This window comes from Coffea eugenioides, unplaced genomic scaffold (assembly GCF_003713205.1).
Source record: "Coffea eugenioides isolate CCC68of unplaced genomic scaffold, Ceug_1.0 ScVebR1_992;HRSCAF=1766, whole genome shotgun sequence".
Taxonomy (NCBI): domain Eukaryota; kingdom Viridiplantae; phylum Streptophyta; class Magnoliopsida; order Gentianales; family Rubiaceae; genus Coffea; species Coffea eugenioides.
The window spans coordinates 8,666-30,472 of NW_020864877.1; the positions used below are offsets into that span (position 1 = coordinate 8,666).

Here is a 21,807-nt window from a genome sequence, read left to right on the forward strand (position 1 = left end):
TGTTCCATCTTAATAAAGCCACTCTACATTGCTTTTTTTTAAACTGAAACCTAAAAACTTTGGATCCTATGCAGCTATTGTTCCAAGCTGACTTAACTATCTTCCCCACCTCCTTGTATTGAAGCCAATTCCCATCAAACACAAACCTCTTCTTCCATTTCTTCCCTAGTGCAGGTCTTGTGTCTACCAACAACATGGAATGGTCAGAGGCTTCTGTCTCAAGATGTCTACATCTTGCATTCCCAAAACTCTTACACCAATTCCCCGATCCTAATACCCTGTCTAAACGTTCTCTGACCTCTCCCTCATTATCCCACCTGTTGCTCCAAGTCCAAGGTTTCCCCTCGTAACCTATGTCTACAAGTTCATTGGTATTGATGAAATCTCTAAAGACTTTAAAGCTTATATCAGTTCTTTCTCTCCCACCCCATTTTTCACCATTAGAAACTATATCATTCATATCACCCATAATAGCCCATGCCCCACCCCATAACTGACTCCTTCTAGTGATCACATCCCACTGAGCCCTCCTAACACTGTCATCTGGACTAGCATAAATGCACACACACCACCAATCCAGATTAGTTTCCCTATCGCCAATCAATAATTCTATAGTGAAACTAGTGAACAAAACTTTCTTGACAGTCACCTCATCCTTCCACATCACTGCGAGGCCCCCAGTCGTACCCACAGGATCCACAACAAACAGGTTATCAAACTTGATTTTTTGCTTAACACTATTCAGGACACTTTTTTTGTTTTTTGTTTCTGACAAAAAAACTAAAGAGGGGAAGTGGAGTAACACAGCCTCCTTGAGAAGGGGAATTGTCAAGGGGCTTCCAACACCTCGACAATTCCACACCAGAGCTCTCATTGGATCTTGGGAGCCCCATTTAGGGAGGACTCCACCACCTCAGAAGTATCCATAAAACATTCCTCCTGAACAGACCTCCTGTTCCTCTTCCAATTACTGCCAGTTTCACTTGTCCCATCCTTTACTCCCATGACCTCATCACCTTTCCTCTTCCCTGATTCCAACACTAATATCCCATTTGACACCTCCCTCAGGGGTTCCCTCCTCCCCCTACCCTGTACTACCCTCTTCCAACCCCTGTAGTTCCTTCCCTTTCCTTTCTCTACTTCCTGATAATTAGCTTTCAGCCCCCCATACCTAACCTCCCCTTCGTCAGTGATCTCCATACTGACCTCCCTCACTTCCACTGCTATGAGTTGATCCGTTTCTTTCCCTTCCCCACTATCCATCCACCCTCGATCATACATCCCTTCTTCTGAATTTTGCTCTAACCCTCGCACATCATCCAACCCCTCCCCAGCTCCCTGAGCCCTCTCCCCTGTAGTGATTTCCCTCTTAACTGACCCCCTAACCCCCAAATCTCCACTCCCTTGTACCTCCTTCTCTTTCTTCCCTGTGCTTACCTCATCCTCCAGTATGTTTTCCTTACCCTCACTCCCCCTTCTCAGTCCTCTAGTACCATCTGCTGTCTCTGTGGTAATCCTTGCCTTACCATGATAGTCATCAGTATATTTCAGAAGCAAATTTGTACCTTCAGCATGGCTCCTGTGACACGGCCCAGAATCCTTGTCAGTATTACTACTTGGATTTCGCTCCTTCTCACTACTACCCTTCCTATTAGGACTCCTGGGAAAGCTTGCCCTAAGCCAATTGCCATATTGTTGCTCCCTTTTCATAGTCGAGCCCTTCAAGCCACAGTTCTTCTCAGAATGACCAATAATACCACAACAGAAGCAAAAATCCGGGCATTTTTCATAACGAAACTCTACCCATCTCCCCTTCCCATTAAACTTAACCGTAGTACCCCTTGGAAGAGGCATAGTCAAGTCAAATTCCACCAGCATCTTCATATGCTTCCCCTCCTTCCCCCCTCCAGGAGGAACAATTACCTCAAGTACTTCACTAAAGATTCCTCCTATCTTCCTACCTACCTCTTTAGTTAACCAATGGAGGGGAAGATTCCATACCTGTATCCAAATCCTCCCCTTATCAAACACTTCCAAATCATCCTCAATGCCCTCCCTCCATTTCAATAGTATTAACGGCTGTCCATCATAAATCCATGGTCTCCCATTCAAGGCTCGATCCAGATCTGATTTTAGACCAAACGAGAATTGAAATAGATTTGTCCGGATCTCCGTTACCTTCAGATTTTTAGGATGGAGCCACATATTATCCGCAAAGCTCCTAACTCCAGTAGAATTTGCTTTCTTCTCTCCCCAAACTTTCCCTATCAGACTCAGGCTGCATTCCTCCACTCCTTTTGTGATCTCCTCCTCATCCAACCACACGCCCTCTTTTTCTGAATTTGAGAGCGAGAACCTTCGCATCACCTCCTCCAGAGTATCCATCCTACGCAAAATCCCTGTCCACAGCCACTTCGAACTGACCGCCCTTACCTCAGCTGAGCAGGAAGGAGCTGCAATTCTATGCTGTCCCCGCCAAGTACCTACACCACAATCAAACAGAAAACTACAAAAATCAGACACCTGACTCAATCAAATGAAAGGATCGACTGGCTCAATCTGAAAAGACTCTATGGAAGCATTCATTCCTGCATAACTTTAGATCTAACTCAGGATTCACTCCTGTCTACCAAAATAGAAACTCCAAAATCGAATCTAAATTGGCGCCAATCTATAATAGGAAATACTTGAACCAGAGGTTTACTAAAAATGGAAACATGAGAGAAATAGACTGATAGGTATTTTGGCCGAATGGAAATCCTCGTGAAAGAATTGGAAAATAGCAACCACCCACAACGGGGGAGAGAACTCTCTTCTAGAGAGAGAAAGGACTCTCAAAGAGAGAGAATGCTTGCCATTCAAATGTTCCCCAATATCCATCTCTCAAACTTTTGATATTTGACATCACCAAGTTTTATCACCCATAATCAACCAAAATCGAATAAAATAGATGCAAAATAATCAAACCCACTACACTTAGAATAGGGGGAAAAAAGAGAGATGAGCCTAGTCACGTTTGCAAAGAGAAGGGGAGATGTATGGGAAATAAAAAAGGAGAAGGGAAAGGAATGGAACAAAGCACAAGCTAGGGTTGATGGACAAACAATGGTCTTGAAGTAGAGGAGAAAATTTGGGAAGAGGGGACTAGGAAAGTGGTTGTAGGAAGATGGGTATGGGGAAAGTGAGCAAAGCTAACCTTTACTCATCTTTTTAAAATTGTACTTGAATTTGAACTATTTAACAGTTTAATACTATAATTTGGCATGCGCATTACAAAAGGTAGTTGGGAATTTGACTTTAATTATCTACCCTAGATTTAGAAGTTGGTGATAACAACTTGACAGGAAAGAAATTATTTTTAAATTTTTTAATAGTAGAAGGATAAAGCATTAATCACTGGCAAATTGGATTCCATTTAGGTCTTAATCAGTGACTTTCTTTATTAAGTAATAAGGAATCAGCAAATTAACTCTAGCATTCTGCACTACAGTTTATAACTCAACTCAATTTGCTACATTGGCCCAATGTACCATTTTTTACTTTTTTTTTCCACAGGTCTAATACCTAAAGAGGTTGACAACTTTTAAAGATTTGCTAGAATGGACTGAAGGGGTTCCTTATCAGGAAAATCTTCAACATCTCAGCACTGAAATATCTATGCCTTCCATTTAACCGCCTCTCCAAGACCCTTCCTTCTAACTATGAGTTACAATCTATGCAATCTTGAGACTTTCTAATTGGAGCAAAATTGCCTAACCGGATTATACCAAATTCCATGTCAAATGCATCAACGTCATTGGTTGTGCCTATGTTTAGTTATAGGGGTTCCCAACTTCAATGCCAAAGTCTCTAGGAAATGAGCTTTATCACTTTCTTGTAGATTTCTAAAATATTTATTAGTGATTGGTAATCCTTTGAATCTAAATCGTCTTCTTCCCACCATTTTTAACCTAAAAAGCTTCTCCTGAGTTTTTGAGTGCTAGAAGTTGCAGATCATAGGTAACATTCCAAGCTAAATGAAATGGGCAATTTGTATAGTTCTAGCCTTAGATCAATCAACAATGAAGTGATCCCTTCAAATAGCAAGAAATCACTTCTATTCCTTTCTCCTAGAAATAGTTCCTCACCTGAAATGGAATGGGAATTTAATAAAAAAAAAAAAAAAAAAAGGTGCTTACTTATCTTTTACATCGTACATCTATTATTTAAGAAAAGATTATTGGCAGATAGTAGGCAATTTAAATAGCTATAACCTTAGACCTATTGCAGAATGTGCGGATCCCTTAAAACTATAGCTGTCAAACAAATCCATTTAACTGAATTTACCCATACTCGCCTGGGAATAGATGTGTATAAGTATGTTAAATTTTTGCATATAGGTATAAATGGGTATTATTGGATAATTCATCAAACCCAATTAACCTATTTAGAATTGTCTCCTCCCCCCCCCCCCAACAAACCTCCTCTCTTCCCTCATCCATTAACTTGCTCATTTTTCACCATTATCAATTTATGACAAGTTTTAGCCTCTTTTCTTATTTTTTCAAAATGAAATTTTAAATTCACACACGAAAAAATGCTAGAAGTTCAAAATGTTTGGATTAAGTTTTTATGTTAACTTTTATAGTACTTAGTTCAAATTTTTATATTCTTATTGTTTAATTATTAAATAGTATGTAATTTTGCGACATAGAGTACATATGGGAAAAATTTGATAATTAGGTTTATTGAGCATTATAAATAAATATTTAAAACTAATGATAGGTGCAAAGGATGATATAAGTTGATAACTTAGTTTGCAAAAATGAATTTAAAAAAATTTAAAATAAATGGATTATAAATGGATAATTAGGTTACCTAATTCATTTTTTGACTTACCCATTTATACCCATCTAATTAAATGAGTATAAATGGATTGACTCACTTATACCCATTACCCATTTTACCCAATCCAAATCCGCCAAAATCACCCAGTTTGACACCTCTACTTAAAACAATAAAGAAATTACCTGTATTCCTTTCTTTTGTATCATTTCCTCTACCTGAAAAGGGAAAAGAAAACCACAAAATTACCTGCGTTCCTCCTTTTACCAATTCTAATCCTTTGGTATGTCAACTTTCTCAATTAGCTATTCATGCTAGCATCAATTCTAGTTAAGGTTTTGCAAAACAGTTTGTCGGTAGAAATTAAGTGATTATGGTAGTGGTTCTCGAGATTTCTTCAAAAGGATGCTACATTTTTTCCCCTTGTGCAACAATGTTTACTTGCAGAATTGAATTGCTAATGAACAGATTGAATTGCTAAGATCTATTTGTAGTTTTCAATATAATTATATTTGGAATTAATCTTACATCCTCAAAGGCCTTACAAAGATAAATTTTCAAGTTCATTAGTCAAAATTTGTGATATTGGTATATGATTACTTGATCTACAAATGTTATAAGAATGCTATTTTAAAAAAAAATCATTTCCTTAAAATTGGGTTCATGATTCTTTCATAAAAATTTTAATAGGAAAAAGACATCGAACAAATAATTCGATTAAATATCCTCTTTGAAGTAATCAAAATAAAATATGACATCACCACACGAAAGCTTTGAACTTTGAAGGAGTATCGAGTAAATAATTCCTCAAACGTCTGCTTTTGCCAAGTAAAAAGAAAAAAAATAGAAGAAAGAAATATTTTTGAAAATGTACGACTTTCCTTGAACCATGTTAAATATGTAAATTGGAAATCTGAAAATAATTAAATGCTGTAATTGTAAATGCTCAATTAACAAGATTGAGTTATGATATTCAAGCGTAAAATTAGAAGAAAAAAAAAGTTCATGATCGTCAAGACAAGTAAGGCACCTAGAAACTAGAAATTACTTATAACAAAAACGTTTGAGAAGTCACTGCCACAGCACGAAACTGATCGTGTTCCAAATTTTGGTAGTAATAGAGTTTTGCTTCTAGAAGGAATTTCCTTCGAATTGCTTGAGAGAAACAAAAGCACAAATAGATAACCTAGAAATTAGAGTAAGAATTTACGCACCCGTCTGATCCGGTGATGGTTCTGTCCCCATCGGTCCTCCATAGGCCCAGTTGAGTCTCCCCCGTAGTTAGAGTAGGAATAGAAGTAGGGTTGACGATTGACAAAAAAAAAAAATCTAAAACAATTTATATTTCCTCTAGCTCACATCTGATAAACTCAAGTTAAGGATCATGAGTTTTGGAGTTGACACACGGTAGTACTGTCGATTTTATTGGTGATATAATAAAGCATTCAATGGTACGTAATGTCTTGCAAACCTACTAGTTAACAGGTGTAAATATCAATAAAAGTTCACTAATAGGGTTTTTTTTTTCTTTTTTTGCTTTTTGATGTAAGTTTGAATTACTAAAAATTTACAGGCAAAGTTACTCCTGTTTCGTTCTTTCCTGCTTTTCGTTTGAAGTTTGTAACTAATGAAACTTCAATAACAAATCGCAAGATAGTGAGGCATTTTTAAGCCATTTAATACTTCAAAGATCTACTAGACATGAGAGGCCAAGGCAGATTTAGAAATGTGGAATGATGAATTTGGCTTGAGAAGCTTAGTCTGAAAGCACATCAACGTCAGCACATATATATATATGTGCATAAAGATTGCTGAAATGGATTGAAACATGGATGGAAACAAGTCAAACTAAGAAGAATAGCCTCTACATTAAATTAGAAGACCATAACCGATCACCCTTCCAACGTTGCAAGAACTGGAAAACCTAAATTTCTATACATTATCTAACTCAAAAATATATACAGGTATGAAGTTGGAAAGTGTACATTTGCTTTGCTAAAAGAAGCTAATTATACAATCTAAAACTAAACAAACATCTGGAATCTCTCAAATTCCTAACCTCTTTGTGCCACATTCGGAGCAAAACTTGGAGGTCTCCCTCAAGTAAGGAGCTCCACATTCATCACAATACTTTGCAGGGCTTGTTGGCTGTCGAATATAAAAGTGAAGAAAAAGTTAACAAGTGTCCAAATAAAAACAATGGAAAAGAGAGAGAATGTATTCAAACTAGACATGTTTATAGAAATGGTTTTGAAGCAACAGTTTCCCACTTGATGCCAGACTAATGCAAAGAACTTTAAAAAATAAGCCTTCAAGGATTATATAAGAAATCAAGGTTCGGGAAAGACCAAAACCTCCTATATATACACTTTATGAGATCATTAGAAAGGGAAGCAAATCCAAAATTAAATAAAGTCCCTGCAATACTCAATTTACACACTTTACAACAGAATTCACACTCATTAAAGAGTTTTTATTCCGAGAGAGAGAGACTATAATCTGTTTCCATAAATACAAAATTAGTCAGCTTCAGAGTTGATGCTCAGGGAATCAACATCCGAGGTTGATTTTCAAAAAAGAAACTTTACAATCAACTTCAAAAAACCAACTTTTCTGCAATTTTGCATCCTGCTAATACAATATGTACTATAAATCATCGGTTTCTTGGTTGACCTTTGTTTCTGTGATTTAAGTGAATCTTTAGGGGTCCCTAGATTTGGCCTTTGAACCCATTTAAGATTGAACTAAAGTCAATATCCTGTCCCAAGGACTCCCCAATATATCAATCCAAGTCCCAATTTGCATTTGTGGTCGATTTAGCTCAAAGCTAAAATTGCTGCTGGACAAAAAGTTGCAGCAATAAAGTTGACATTTTATAGACAGATTTAAAAATCAGACTTCTTGAAAATCAACAACAACTTTCAACACAGATTTTGTAAAATCCACAATGATCGAGGCTTAGTCAGATGATTTTTATGTTTTTTATTGATTTAAAAACCCCAATTTAAGGAATTGGAAATTGCAAAATGTAAATTTAGAGTCAATGTCAACAATATCAACATCAAATAAAGAAATCAGCTTGAAAATAGATCTCTGGTGCCAAACTCCCTCTATCATTTGGATCCAACAAGAGTCTCAAGACTTTTTACCTCTACTATTAAATGCCCCAGTCATCTTCTACACTATGTCAAAACTAATTCTTATGAACTACAATGTTGTTGCTCCTCTTCTCCACATCTACTTCTCTACTATCCATAGATGCAAATCCTTCCTTCCACTAGTACTGGGTTCTTTTCTTCTTTAGATTGATTATTCTTGTGCTATATGCTCAACATGAAGCAAAAGTCAGTATCAATTACTAAGGTTGACGTTTGCAATGTCCACTACCTCACCTTTTGAAGTATATTTTTATTGAAGTTTTAACATTAAAGAATTATATATATATTTCCTCCATTAAGCGCGAAACAATCCCTCCAAAATAAAAGTAAATAATTTAGGTATCCATCACATGTTTCCAACAGCATTTTTTCCCTTTCTTGATCAAGTTTCACATCTCAACTTCTTGTTAGTACTGATGCCATTCATACAAAGTCATTTAATTAAGTCCAATTTTTAGATTTACTATTATAGAAGTGATGAAGTCTTCATTCAAAACCTTAATGGCACATAACATGAAAACCTAACAAGTACATCACTAAATTGAGTGTGATAGGATGAAAAGTATTCCAAATTCTCTAAAATTGAGAAGTAATGAAAAGAACAGTATTCAGCATTCAGAAATCTGTAAAAGCTTGGCAATTTTTTTTTGCAAAGGGTGCACTTGAAAGGTAAATACAAAAATAGTGCATATTTGCAAGCTTTATTCTTAAGGGCACTTACACTAACTTCAATGTACCCTTTTTTCCCTGGTGTCAGGAGCTGTGAATATTGTACACTAATTGATGTAGATGCTCCTCATATTAAATAGCCCAAAATTTTGCCCTCTTAATAAGTTAATTAGGCAGCCAAAAACACCCAGTTCTCTAATTTCTCTAAAAGTTTCATGTTAAGTGAAAATGCATGAGAAGATAAAAGACAGGTTCAAGATCAAGAAAAGCAAAAGCCTCACCAGTACATGCAGACGTCCTCCTACATGACTCAAGGTAGGTAAGCAATGCATATGCTGAGGAATTGTAGAAGGTTGCTGACTTTGTGAAATGTCAGACAAGTGCGCTGGTGGACCACAATTCTGGTTGTGGGAATAGTGGGCAGCGTGTTGACTTTGATCAATATGGTGTGGATGTCCATGCTGCAGAGGATGAAACTGAGTCTGATGTGTCAAGGGATGGATATGTTGTTTTGATGACGTTTGCTGTGTGTTCTGTGGCTTTATAGTTTCAAGACCGATATTAAAGATCAGTTATGAATGTTTCTATATCAATGAAAGCTAAATTGAAGATCCGAAATGATGAAAACCAACAAACTCAAAACATCTCCATTAATTTTCTGGAACATACAAGAATATTGGACCGTATCCCATTCAATAATCAAATAAAAGTGGATGAGAGACCATACAAGGGAAAGCACATCCAGAAAATTATTTCCTAAAAAGGTAAAATGCATCATATTCAGCCTCATTCTACAGATTTAGTACGTTTTTACATTATTTTTCCATGCACCAAAAAGAAAATCGTTACGTCTCAATGGGACTGAGGGAATCAACGGAGGGCATGCAGGCCACCAAGAGGAAAAAAAATTAAGATTGTTTATAGACCACTGTTACGATCTATGTTGATATGAAACCCAAACAGTGTTGAATGAGACAGCATGCCTCATATAAATGAATTTCAATTTGAAATGCATCATCACTTCTGCAAACGCTCTTCTCCATGCATGTTTTAAACAATCTTGCAGCTACTTCACACATACTATTAATGATATCCAAAATATTATTCAAAAAAGGTTCAAATAAGAAATTTAACGCATGCTAACTGAAATTTCTTATGAAATCTTACTTCATTGATAGAACGATAGCCCTGAGCAGGAACCATTGGAGAAGAGTTATCTGTGTCAGTGAAGTTCTGGAACATGTATCAAAACAAACCAAATAGGTTAAGGTTGAAATGATGGTAACTAATTAAGCAGTATTAGCTACATGCTCAGAAGCCTACAGGCAAACCAGGAATATTGGCAATGGAGTTTGTTGCAACTCGCCTATACTTGTGTCTTGGGGCATAAAACTTGTAGTCTCTAGCAGAGACAGCAACTTCGGTCCGTCCAGTCAATCTTTTAAACCTATATAAAAGAGCTATCATTTTGAATAGACAATTTAAAACTTTTACAGAACTGCTAACTTGACAACTTATCTTTCTTCGAAGTTGCAGCAGAAATTAGCATTAGCACATTAATGTCTTTACAAAAAAATCCAAAACTTGCCTGCACATTATCATAGTAGCACGATAACTAACTACCAAACATCAACTTTTATGAATTAAAAAAAAAACTTTAAACAAGTTGTCTGAGTAATAACAGTTAATCACATTTTTTGAAGTTGTCAGGCCCATTTATAATCTCATATCATTGAACAAAATAAATTGTTGAAAGCAAGGAAAACACAGCCTAATTTTTTGACAAGGAAGTACAGGTAATCAAACAGAGCCCCAATTTCCTTTTGGTAAATGATAACCTGACACTCGTAAGATTAATTACAAGTGTGCACAAAGTCTGAAGCAATTCAACTCACATAGTCACTTCACAATATCAGCATAAAGAAGGCCATAAAGCACACTTTGAGCCCCAACAGAGGGTTACAATCCAATATCTGTTTAAAATTGCAGAGAGCGTGGTTCATTTGTTGGAAGAATTTTAGAGGACGAGCGATATACAAAAGCAGGATTTCCTTTTCTTAACATTTTACAGACTATAATCTTACTCAAAGCTATCTCCTCCATTTAGCCAACTGTGAGTCATAGTAAAAGAATACCAACAGGTATGGTCACATGAAGAGCTCTACTTATTTCATGATCCATGCTTATTGATTTCTCATCTTTCCTGCTTTAGCTTAAGGACCTCTACTATACACTGCAGCATTGTTTACAAGCTCAAGTCCCAGTACGATCATTGGATACCACACACAAGTTAACTAATAATTCATACCATCAAAGTGATGCAGAACAATTAAAGTATAATGCAACATCGTCAGAAGACACAGTAGATAGGGATTGAATATGGATTCTGTTTTCAAGTGTTTAAACAAAACCAGACAAACACAATCTCCAATGAGACCTACAAGGCATAAATCAATAATTCAAACTGCACTCAAAGGTAGGGCATTTCACATTTTATAGGAAGCTTTGTACTAGAAACAAGGGTATCTCCAATTAGAGCAGTTATTGGTATCAAAACAATAGCGATTCATACAAGCCAAATCTTCTAATCAATAATTCGGCAAAAGAAAAACTTTAATTTAATTAATTCTTTTTTATCTTTATCAAGATCTTTCCTTTTGTCCAAAAGTTGACTAACTAATTTTTATCAACACTGTCCCTATTTTTTAGAGTGAAACAAATTAGGATTCTCAACTCTATACAGCGCACTCCAATACAAACTCTAGACCTAGTAAGAATATGACAAAGTAATGCTGCTAAAACTAACAGATGCTTAATTGAGGCAAAATCTTTATTCTAATACAACGTCATGAACTTGAGCCAGACACAGAACAAATATGATAATGTCTCTATATATACAGCACGGCTTCCAGTTAAAAAGTGCGTAATTTTGTGTTATACCCGTTTTACCACTTCATGCTTAACCACTAAAAAATGACCACTAAACCATACTCATACATCAAGGAAAAAACTATGACACTCATACATCATTGAAAAAAAAACAAACAATAACTGTTTACGATCTTCAATTTAATGCCCAAGCCTGTACGTGACTTGGACAAAGTTTCATCACCCTTTCTTCCTCCAACTAATTTGCTATTCTATATCTTTTTTATTACTTATTATTTCTTTTAAAATATGCATACACATAGGGTGTGCCTCACCCATTATTAGTTAATAAAAATCCTTCACACATCTAAAAAGGCAAAACTTGATTCAAAAACCAAATCATTCATTTTAAATTACAAATGACCATATAGACCATAAGATATCAAATGAGTCCCAACAACTGAAATGCAGCATCATCCCTCCAAAGCAGTTTGTGGAGCTAAAAGAATAGATTATCGTTTGCTCAATTTTTGTGACTAAGGCCAATGAATGTACTAGAAAGAATAAAAAACATATACCATTCAGCATCATCGATACACATATTTGCTGGTTTGTCAACGATCACTAGGCCGTTTACTACTACAAAGCGAACACGCTTCTCTTCCTGTATTACCAACTCAGGGAATCTTGACCTTGTTTCGAAAGAAGTAGCCAATTCTCGTCTCTTAAATATGCAAGGCCCTGTTTGTCCAATATATCCAAAATAAGCCAATAATTAGGAGGAGGAAGACATTAGTAAACGGAACCTCTAATTGAAAGAGTAAGTAAATAGCAAATGTGTATTTGAGATAAACATTAAACATGAAGACTTGTCCACTCATTAACCTTTTAGTCACAATAAACCGAAAATAAACATGTTGGGAGCCAGACATTGGACTACAAAAATAAATAAATAAATAAACAACAGCAAATGTACATTATCAACACATTAACTAAAAGAGGAAATAGAAGCCTGAGTATGCCAACTAGATCCTCTACAATGAACTGAAAGTCATAGAAGTTCCCTTCAACTCTAAAAGCAAAAGGATGATGCAACTGCTACAATGAAGAAAGTAAATAGAAGGGGGTTAGACAAAAGCAGAGATAAAGATGTAAAATGATAAGTTAGTTAACTATGTTTGTCCATAGGAGCTCAATTCGATAATTGAATCGAATGCCAAATCAAGCGTCTAATCAAGGGATAAAATCATTTAACCTCAACATCACAAATTACGAATAAAACAGAAAAAATTTCCTACCTTTTCTCGGAAACTTCTTGGCAAGCTTTCTATACAGGCCACCAGCTGCTTCAAGGGCCACACCAATAGTTTTTTCACGAATGCCATTTAAAGGAGAAAGCCTTAAATTGACTTCATTAACCAGAGTTTCATACATGTTAGCAATATACATCAAGGGCAAAACAAACCGTGCGTCACCCTCATACCGAATCTCCCTTGATCTTCTCTTGTTTAACTTATCTTGCACAGATTGAGGTGAATAGTCAGCCTCCGTATCCGACACTTCAACCAAATGCGGACTTATAAAATGGTCCACAATGATGTCTAAAAATCTTGCCCTTGCTGTTTCAATAGGTGATACATCTGCTTCAAATCCAAATCAAAGATCAGATATTGGTTAAAAATTTTAAACATGCAACATAAATTCTAATATTACTCCAAACACAGTAAGTAAATAAACAGAAGGTGCAGTCACCTTCAGTGGTCAAAATATTGTAGGGACCTCTTGAAGATCCACCAGCTTCAAGGCTAGTCCGATCTTCCTCTACCCCTACACTGTGAAGTGGCAAGGAATTTCTGTATGACTCGTGCATGCAATCCTGAAAGTCAATGTAAAACAAAATTACTTCAACAACTTTCTTGCGGCCGGATACTCTCTGAATTAATGATTGATCACTTAAAAGACAGAAGTACATATGTTTTAGAAGCATAATCAAAACTGTAAAGGAAAAGAATTTGTTCTGTGGGACTAAATAGGTCTCCAACCCAGAGAAAAAAATTCTTTGCTTTATGTATCATCTCACATGAAAAGCAGAGGGCATTCTACCTTCTTACATAATTTTCATTTCTAAGAGGCAAGTAATCTCATTCAAGAAGAGGACTTAAAAATGTACATAGTTTGATTCCCCTTACAGTAGAACAATATAACCAAGAAAGACACTACAGTGTCCTCAATTGATGGTGATTACGATAAATTGCTATTGAAACAGATAACAGTGGTCACAAATGTACCACTATGCTTCAGAAGGAGCATAATGCTTTCCTTGTTTGTTTGACCGTTGCTTTAGATGCAGGTAATTTTATAAATGCAAGTTGTGTGCTTCCCTACTAGCTCAACTTTTTGTGGATTCATTCACGGAAACTTGGAACAATGAAAGAGGTGCTACACCATTACCCGTTAGCAAAAACTTTTCTTTCTCTAGTGCAGAGATTTTTATGCAGTTTGATCCATCCCCTGTTTCGTTCCTCATTATCTTCTTATCAATCAACTTAGCATGTTCAAAATCTCAGATTTGAAAAAGAAACCTTTGGTCTGATCCTCAGATAGAAAAAGGAGAATGAGAGTAGACAGTAATATTATACTCCAATCCAGTTGCACCACCTTTTAGATACACTAGATCTCTGTCATTTCTTCAAATGCTTCTAGTAGCTATTTAAGGATCAGAATCTTCAAGGATATTAGAGTTCCACAGAGAGATGAAATACTTGGGCATTATATTTCTAAAAAGTCATTGTACATCTGAGGTGCAGACTTATACGGGATTAAGTCAGATGTTTGTTTATTCAGACCAGGATACACTCTTTCCCCGCTCTCATCAAAGCAAAGCTCTTTCATTACCATCAGTTACCGTCATCTTCATCAATAACCGATGATTCTCTTAAATTCTTAATCTCTTTCCCAAAATAAGGTCCATGACACTCATTTCAACACAGCAATCCTTCGTAAACTAGGGCTCTGTCTCTCCAAAATCCAAATCAACTTTTCTCGAGTGTTCAATTCGCCATTCAAACATGTAAACACAAGACTTCAAGTATTTATATCATAAGCAGTCCTTATTAAGAATCAAATTTACATCGCAAAATCTAAACTTTAAAATGTAAAAAAAAAAAAAAAAATTATACTTCTCCTACTTATCAATTTCCTATTTCTCTTCTCAACTTCACAAGAAAAAACCAGAGAAATTTTGAATAGGACTCACACTAACGACAGCAGCAGAATCCTCATCATTATCCAAGCTATCATCAGTTACGTCATCACCACCTCCGCCGCGGTCCACGTCATCACCAACACCACCGGCGCCGGCAGCAATATCATTCGCATTAAGATCATGCAACGAGCCGCCCATATACGAATTCGCCGCTCTTAAATTATAGTGCTCCACCACCGGAACCCTAGTCCCCATCCTTCCTTCCAATTCCAATTTCTCCCCCCAAATCTCTTCCTCCTCCTCTTCTTCTTCCTTTTCCCCCTCTTATACACCCTAAAATACTTCTCTGCAACAAAAAAGTACATTTCAGAAGCCATCGATTGATCGAGGAACTTTCACTGCGCGCTTGTGTGGGTGTTTTTCTTCACGCAGTAGGGTTTTGTAAAATTGTAACGGCTAGTTTTACTGGGTCACACTGTCAGTGTGTGTTTCGTGTGCCTTCTGTGCGTAGTTTGATTCCAAGCCTGTGGTTGAGAGAGTGGTGTCTCATACCTGGGTGAAGAAGCAGATTCCGAGCCTGAGGTCGAGGAGCAATTTCCAAGCCGGTAGGTTAGGGTGAAAAACTAGTGACGTGGTTTTGTTTAGTGAGTGAGCTTTGTGTTTTTCAAAAAAAATATTTTTTTTTGACACGGTGTGAATTTTAATTTTTATTCTTTTTAAAAAATATATTATAACAATTTTTATCATGTACTATATATTTAATTTGAAATGTGATCAAAAACGTGTTTGTGATTAGGGATGTAAACGAGTTAAATTTAATCAAGTAACTTGCGAGCTCGTTCGATCAAAACTCGAATTCGAACTTATATTGATCGAAATTTTAAAATAATGGGGTGTTTAAATAAAACTCACTAACTGCTTTTCCCTCTTTAAAATCAACCTTACTATCAAAGGGTTTGCATGGATTAAGTGTTTTTTTTGGAGTATTTTTGAAACATTTTACTGTGTCATTGGATTTCAACAAAATTTTCATTGTAAATAGTCCACATGAATTAAGTATTTTTTTTATGTATTTTTTCATATTTTTTAAATTTAAATTTTTATTAACTTGTTTTTGAAATTTTGTTAAAATTTTAGCACCATTGACTATTATCACAATCTCTCTTCTTCTGTCTTCTCTACACCCTCTTCCTCCTCCTCCTCCTCCTCCTCTCTCATTTTCTTCCTCCATTGCATTTACTTTCTCCTCCTCCTTCTTATCGTCCCCTTCCCCCCTCCTTACCTTTTCCCGCAACCCCTCATTAGAGTATAAAATATGTACCAATTTTAGTTTGAACTTAAAATATGATAAACATTTTGCTATGTATCGAAGTAGTATATACAACATTGACAAACAAGAAAAGAAAAAAGCAATACATACAACATAAACAAATACTACATGTTAAGTTTTCTGGAAAAAATCACAATCATTTAAGTCAAAATATTAGATTATGACATTTAAAGTTGATTATAGACAAAAGAATAGCATGCCACTTTGACTTTGTTTCACATACAGCGGAATGCAAAATTATTATTACAATTCATTTATAGCTAGTTTGGGAGGAAGGAAATGAATAGCAAAAAAAGATTTTGAAAGGATTTTAAATTTTTTCCATCGTTTTGAGAGTAAAAGTGGGAAGGAAAAGAAAGGATTTGGAAAGACTTCACTTCCCTTTATGTATTGGAAAACTTTCTGCCCAAGTTGGACGGAAAAGGAAGGAAGACCTGATGCTTTAAGTGAACTTTTTAATATGACAACATTGCCCTCAAAATCATGATACAAAAATTTTAAATTTTGGATGAGTTTCTCAACTTGTTTAATTCACATTTGTTTACAAAAAGGACAAATTTGTAAAGTAACTTATTTGAGTATCTTTTCTTTTCATTTGTTTTCAACTCCCAAACAAAAGAAAACTACTTACCTTCTTTTCTTTTTTAAAACTCTCAAACAACTTAGATAGAAACTTGGATCCTTTCTCATCCTTTCTTTTCTTTTCTAACTTCTCTTTTCCCTTCTTTTCTTTTCTATTCTAAACTCCCGAACTAATAAAAAGGTTTTCTTATTAGAAATAAGAAAACCGTTTTAATTCTGTAGATGCCCGTAAGGATTGTCAAAATTGAAAACTGCGGTTCTAAATTAGATCACCGCAAAACAAAGAGGGCCTTAATTGCAATTTCCTGAACTATAAATTGATTTAATTTTCCCCCCCTCGAACCTTAAACCCCTCGAACCTTAAACCCCTAAAACCCCCTCTCCTTCAACGAGCCTCCTTCAACCGCCCTCTCCACCGTCACCGCCGCCGTTCCCCCAAATTCCCCACCGCCAAAGTCACCTGAAACGTCCTCACTTTCCTCCGCCAGCTCCCTACGATCAAAATGAGTGGTGACGATAACGATAACGAGAGTAATTATGCCTATGGCAAGAGGACTCTGGCGCCGCACTTATTGAAGGAGAAAGACTATTCGGCATTGGAGGAGCTGTTTCGCCACCACATCGAGTCTTTCGACCATATGGTTGAATATGGAATCGAGACTATGCTACTCAATATAAAGCCTGTTCAAGTTTTCCACCCGCTTTCCAATCAAAAGCTTAGAAATATCCTTTTTTATCATTTAATTACTGGTTTTTCTTCTTTGTTGTGACTATTGTTTGAGAAAAAATTGAATTTGTCTGAGCATGATTTGGCTTCTTAACTGATACCATACTTTGGTTTGGAAAACCGGAAATATTTCCACCGCAAACTGAACGTCAGTTAAGGACAATGAAGGATGCTTTATATCCATTTGAGGTACAATTTGAAGATTATTTTTATTTTTTTCCCAAAAAAGGATTTTTGTGATATATATATATATATATATATATATATATATACGTATATATATGTATTGATGTTGAATTTGCCACTTTTTTTCAGTGCAGACAAGCTAAAATATCATATACTGGGACGTTCATGATGGACATCTGCTTTCAATATGGTGATGGAGCTGTCATACGAGAAAAATTCAATTTTGGGCAGTTCCCGATTATGTTGAAGGTCAATGGCCTTTTACATTATTTTTTGAACTTTAGAGGTGGCTAATTTTGTAGTTTAGAACCGTTAATTGTTTGTATATGTGACATGTTTAGTAGTGAATAAAGACACCAAACTGTGAGATAATTTAAGATTAGGCAATAAAAAAAAGAAGCTAGTTGTCCACTGATGAACTGATTTCAGACTATTCATGCAGTAAAACTGCTTTCTTTATTGCAGAACAAAGAACAATGGCATAAGTATGGCCCATGCTTCATTATTTACTTTTACCATACATCACTTATCATATTTGAAGTCCCCTTTAGTTGGCTTATGTAATCCCAACCTTGATGAAGATGATCAACCTTCTTTGTATTGGATTTGAAATGCATATAATTCCTCTCAAATCTTCGCGGAAGATGATGGAACTTGAGAGTGGAAAGTATCGAACCTTACTCCATTAAGGTAAAAAAAAATTGATATAAGATAGGTTATCTGTAGTAATTCGATATTTAGGTCTATTTAGGCCAAGTATATGATGAATCTTTTTTGTCAGCAATTTTTATTTTGATAAGCTCGTTAGTTCAACTCTTTGATGCCCAATTATGGAAGTTAATTGGGTAAGCTGTGCCGTGAACCACTGGAAGTTTTAAAAAGAATAAGTAAATTTGAATGATCATGAGACTGTGATTTCTCATCTATAACACGTTGAAGTTCACCATTTGGAAAGGAAGGATCTCATGCAAGTTGTACTTACATTGTCAGAGATGGTATTCGTTGGCAGAATTCAAAGATTTAAGTGGCATTACTGAGTAAACTTTGACTTCCATGCTATGGAGTTCAGCTGCAACATATGTGTTCAGTGCATGCCATGCTATATTAATGTGAAAGTTTTCATCGTATGTGATATTTAGCTGACTACTGACTATTCTTTGTATTTCTTTGTTGTCTCATATTGGACTCTGGTTATGCCTTGTGCAGTCAAAACTTTGTTACCTGAGGAATCTTCCTCCCAAAAAACTAGTTTCTCTCAAAGAGGAGCAGTCAGAAATGGGTGGGTAAGTGTGCTAATGATTTCTCTAGTGTGCTCTTGGCTGATGATTGCCTCGTGTTTTTGATATACTTGACATGATTTTTCAACCAGCTTAATTTATTAATAATATATTGAATATATAATCTGCATTTGAATGTAATGTAGTTTTATTTCTTTTATCAGATACTTCATTTTGAATGGGCTTGAAAGAGTTGTTCGACTTCTGATTTTGCCAAAGCGAAACTATGTAAGTAGGGCATTTATGGTGTTAATAGAGCAGGTTTTAGTAGATTCTTTTAAGGAAACAGCTCAGATTCAAGGTTGATTTGCAATTTGACAATTATATAAAAGACTTTTAATTTTTAATGGAAATGAAACATTTTCTTGATGTTACTTTTTTTTGATTATTCTAATAATTCATCTTGGGTTCCATGTCTAATTTCCAGCCTACGAGTATGGTACGAAATTCATTTCGTGAACGGCGAGAAGGATACACTGATAAAGCTGTTGTCATAAGGTTTGTTTTGAGTTAAGGCTTTTTTTTCTTCCCTCCCCTTGATTGACATAATTATTTGATAGTACGATAATTACTTGTAGTTCTACATTACTTGTATGCATTTTGAGCTGGTATGCTGAAGTCACAATGCATGATATCACTTGTACAAGATGTATAGTTCCTATCAGTTAAGAAAACCAAACACTGCTTCAAAAGTAGCTCTATACTTGTGTCTCAGCATCTGAGCTCCTTATTTTATTAACAGTATTCCCCTCTTTCTTATTTCCAGATGTGTTAGAGAGGACCAATCAGCAGTGTCACTGAGACTTTATTATCTTAGTAACGGAAGTGCCAGACTTGCCTTCTGGTGAGGATTGTTTCTGAAATTTCATGGAATTTATTCAGGGACAGTGGAAAAAAAAAGGTCCTGGCTAATGTTACCATTTGTACCATTGTAGGATACAAGGAAGGGAATACATGCTTCCTGTTGGTGTTATGCTAAAGGTATTTTTCACTATCATCTTTATATCTATGCATGCTTCTCATACTTGATGCATAATCTGAGTGACACGCTTTGTAGAATGTCTTTCTTATCTGCTAAGGGAAAATGGCCACGCTCACCTTCTATTCCACTAATTATGTTTAAGAGTGAAAATAAATGATAGAATGGCTGTAAGAGAAGTTAATGATACATTGGTAAATTCCAGTGCTGCTAATACATAGATGAGGATAAAGGTGTTTGTAGAATATTGGATAAAATCGATTCTCTGGAAATTCTACTTATTTGTAGGACAATTTTGATGGTTTCAGGATTAATTTTAATGTATCACTAGTAGATTTATTTTAGATTCATATTCTTTTAGCTTGAAAAGCATTTTCTGTTATTAACAGTGAGATTGGTCACAGCTCTATAGAATAGCAAGTCTTTTTAGGCTTTAAGATACTTGTGATTTTAGGATTTACTAGGCCTTATTTTTCTCTATCTACTTTGTGGGTTTCTTGCTTACTGCACATCTGATGTTATTCCTTGTAGGCATTAGCTGACACCACAGACCATGAAATCTTTGCGTGCTTGACGTCTTGTTATGATGATAATTACGATTGCGTAAAAGGCTCTGTTGGCTCCCAGCTTGTTGGAGAACGAGCAAAAATTATTCTTGATGAGGTTCAGGACCTGTCTCTTTTTACTCATAAACAGTGCCTGCAACACATCGGTGCGTAGTGGTTCTGTCCATTGGTACTAATAATTGCTTAAAGTTCTCTTTTTTTGCATCATGCATTATGAATCTCATCATTTTTCAGGGGAACACTTTCAACCTGTTATGATTGGACTGGAGAATGAAAGTCCCTCTGTTGTAAGTCCATCTTTTTTTTTTTTTTTTAGGTCTTAGACAGTTTTATGTCCTAATTTTTATTGAGAATGATTCTCATGAGTTCTTAATCAGCTTTTGTTATCTGGATATGCGGATTGTCAGAAGTATATTCGGTTGTTTGTTTGGTTAACTTCTAGTTGTTGGTCTCTACCTTATTCTGTGTAATGGTTCTTTACCTCTCCTTTTTGCAGGTTGCTGCTGCTGTTTTGAAGGACTACATATTTGTTCATCTTGATAACAATCATGACAAATTCAACTTGCTCATGTTAGTTCGTTTTCTCTGTTTGTGAGTGACTGTGTGCATGTGTTGATAGAGTGTGTTTGTCTCCCTTTGTCTCTGTCTTTGTAGACGCATGCACACCTATATATATATATGTGTGTGTATGTATGTATGTATGTATATTTGTCATATGCATATCACGTTAAGCCTTGATATACGTTTTTTCATCTTCTTCTCTCTAGATTTATGGTGCAGAAGCTTTTTTCTCTGGTAGATCATACTTCTATGCCAGACAATCCAGATTCTTTGCAAAATCATGAAGTTTTGTTGCCTGGTCACTTGATCACCATTTACCTCAAGGTCCAGCTCTGAACACTTCTCATTTTTACATTATAGAAGGGTTAAATGTTGTTGTGATTGCTTTAATGAACACTTCTAGAATTTATGGCTACAATTTGTGGTAACTCTTTAAAAAGAAGAGTGGTACATGTGATTTATTTGACATATAGATTTTGATGCAGATGATTAAGAAATTATCTAAAAAATGGACCATATTTCTCTGTTGAATAAGCTAATTGTTGATAATCAAATCCTGCTTTTTAAGATTTTCATCCTGCTCCTGGCCTTTTGCCCTGTCACAAGTTGGTTTTCAAGTGGTGATAGTTGAGGACTATTATCATTTTATTACTGCTGTATCTGTTGGACCAGGGGCTTGACAAGAAATGGATTAGGTTTATCATACTCTAACTTAATCATCCCCCTCTTTCATTTAGTAAATGTCTCTCCACATGGTTAGTTTTGGATTACGTCCCGTTGGTTGCCAAATTCCAGGTTGCATGGCAAGAAAATGCTTTTCAAATGAAACCATTTTGCCCAAGGGACCTCTAGAAATCTTGGTTGAGATGGCAGTG

General features: G+C 35.7%; 3 protein-coding genes across 9 annotated transcripts; 1 reads left to right on the plus strand and 2 right to left on the minus strand.

The window, feature by feature from the left end:
- Nucleotides 1–870: 870 nt before the first annotated feature.
- On the minus strand, nt 871–2,385 carry LOC113759204. The gene has a single exon (XM_027301771.1). The coding sequence runs from the start codon at nt 2,383–2,385 to the stop codon at nt 871–873; it is 1,515 nt and encodes a 504-aa protein (XP_027157572.1).
- Nucleotides 2,386–6,659: 4,274 nt separating this feature from the next.
- Nucleotides 6,660–15,361, minus strand: LOC113759202 (uncharacterized protein At2g02148-like). 7 transcript variants are annotated; one of them, XM_027301764.1, is made up of 9 exons: nt 15,277–15,361; nt 14,776–15,070; nt 13,272–13,395; nt 12,818–13,159; nt 12,098–12,260; nt 9,975–10,098; nt 9,819–9,884; nt 8,933–9,190; nt 6,674–6,972 (listed from the first exon to the last, which is right to left on the minus strand). In XM_027301764.1, exons 2-9 carry the CDS (start codon nt 14,977–14,979, stop codon nt 6,871–6,873), a joined length of 1,383 nt encoding a protein of 460 aa, XP_027157565.1. In that variant the 5' UTR covers nt 14,980–15,070; nt 15,277–15,361; the 3' UTR covers nt 6,674–6,870. The 7 variants fall into 7 exon arrangements, with proteins under 7 accessions (XP_027157568.1, XP_027157567.1, XP_027157571.1 ...); XM_027301767.1 differs by lacking the exon at nt 15,277–15,361 and having other exon boundaries at nt 6,660–6,972; nt 8,933–9,112; nt 14,776–15,268; XM_027301766.1 differs by lacking the exon at nt 15,277–15,361 and having other exon boundaries at nt 6,660–6,972; nt 8,933–9,127; nt 14,776–15,268.
- A 1,664-nt stretch (nt 15,362–17,025) lies between these two features.
- On the plus strand, nt 17,026–21,256 carry LOC113759205 (DNA-directed RNA polymerase I subunit 2-like; the record flags this gene model as incomplete). The annotated part of the gene is made up of 12 exons (XM_027301772.1): nt 17,026–17,359; nt 17,470–17,552; nt 17,679–17,798; nt 18,756–18,832; nt 18,991–19,054; nt 19,254–19,324; nt 19,593–19,670; nt 19,762–19,807; nt 20,337–20,517; nt 20,606–20,658; nt 20,868–20,941; nt 21,139–21,256. Coding segments are annotated over exons 1-12 (1,185 nt in total), but the record flags the coding sequence as incomplete, so codon positions are not given.
- Nucleotides 21,257–21,807: the final 551 nt, after the last annotated feature.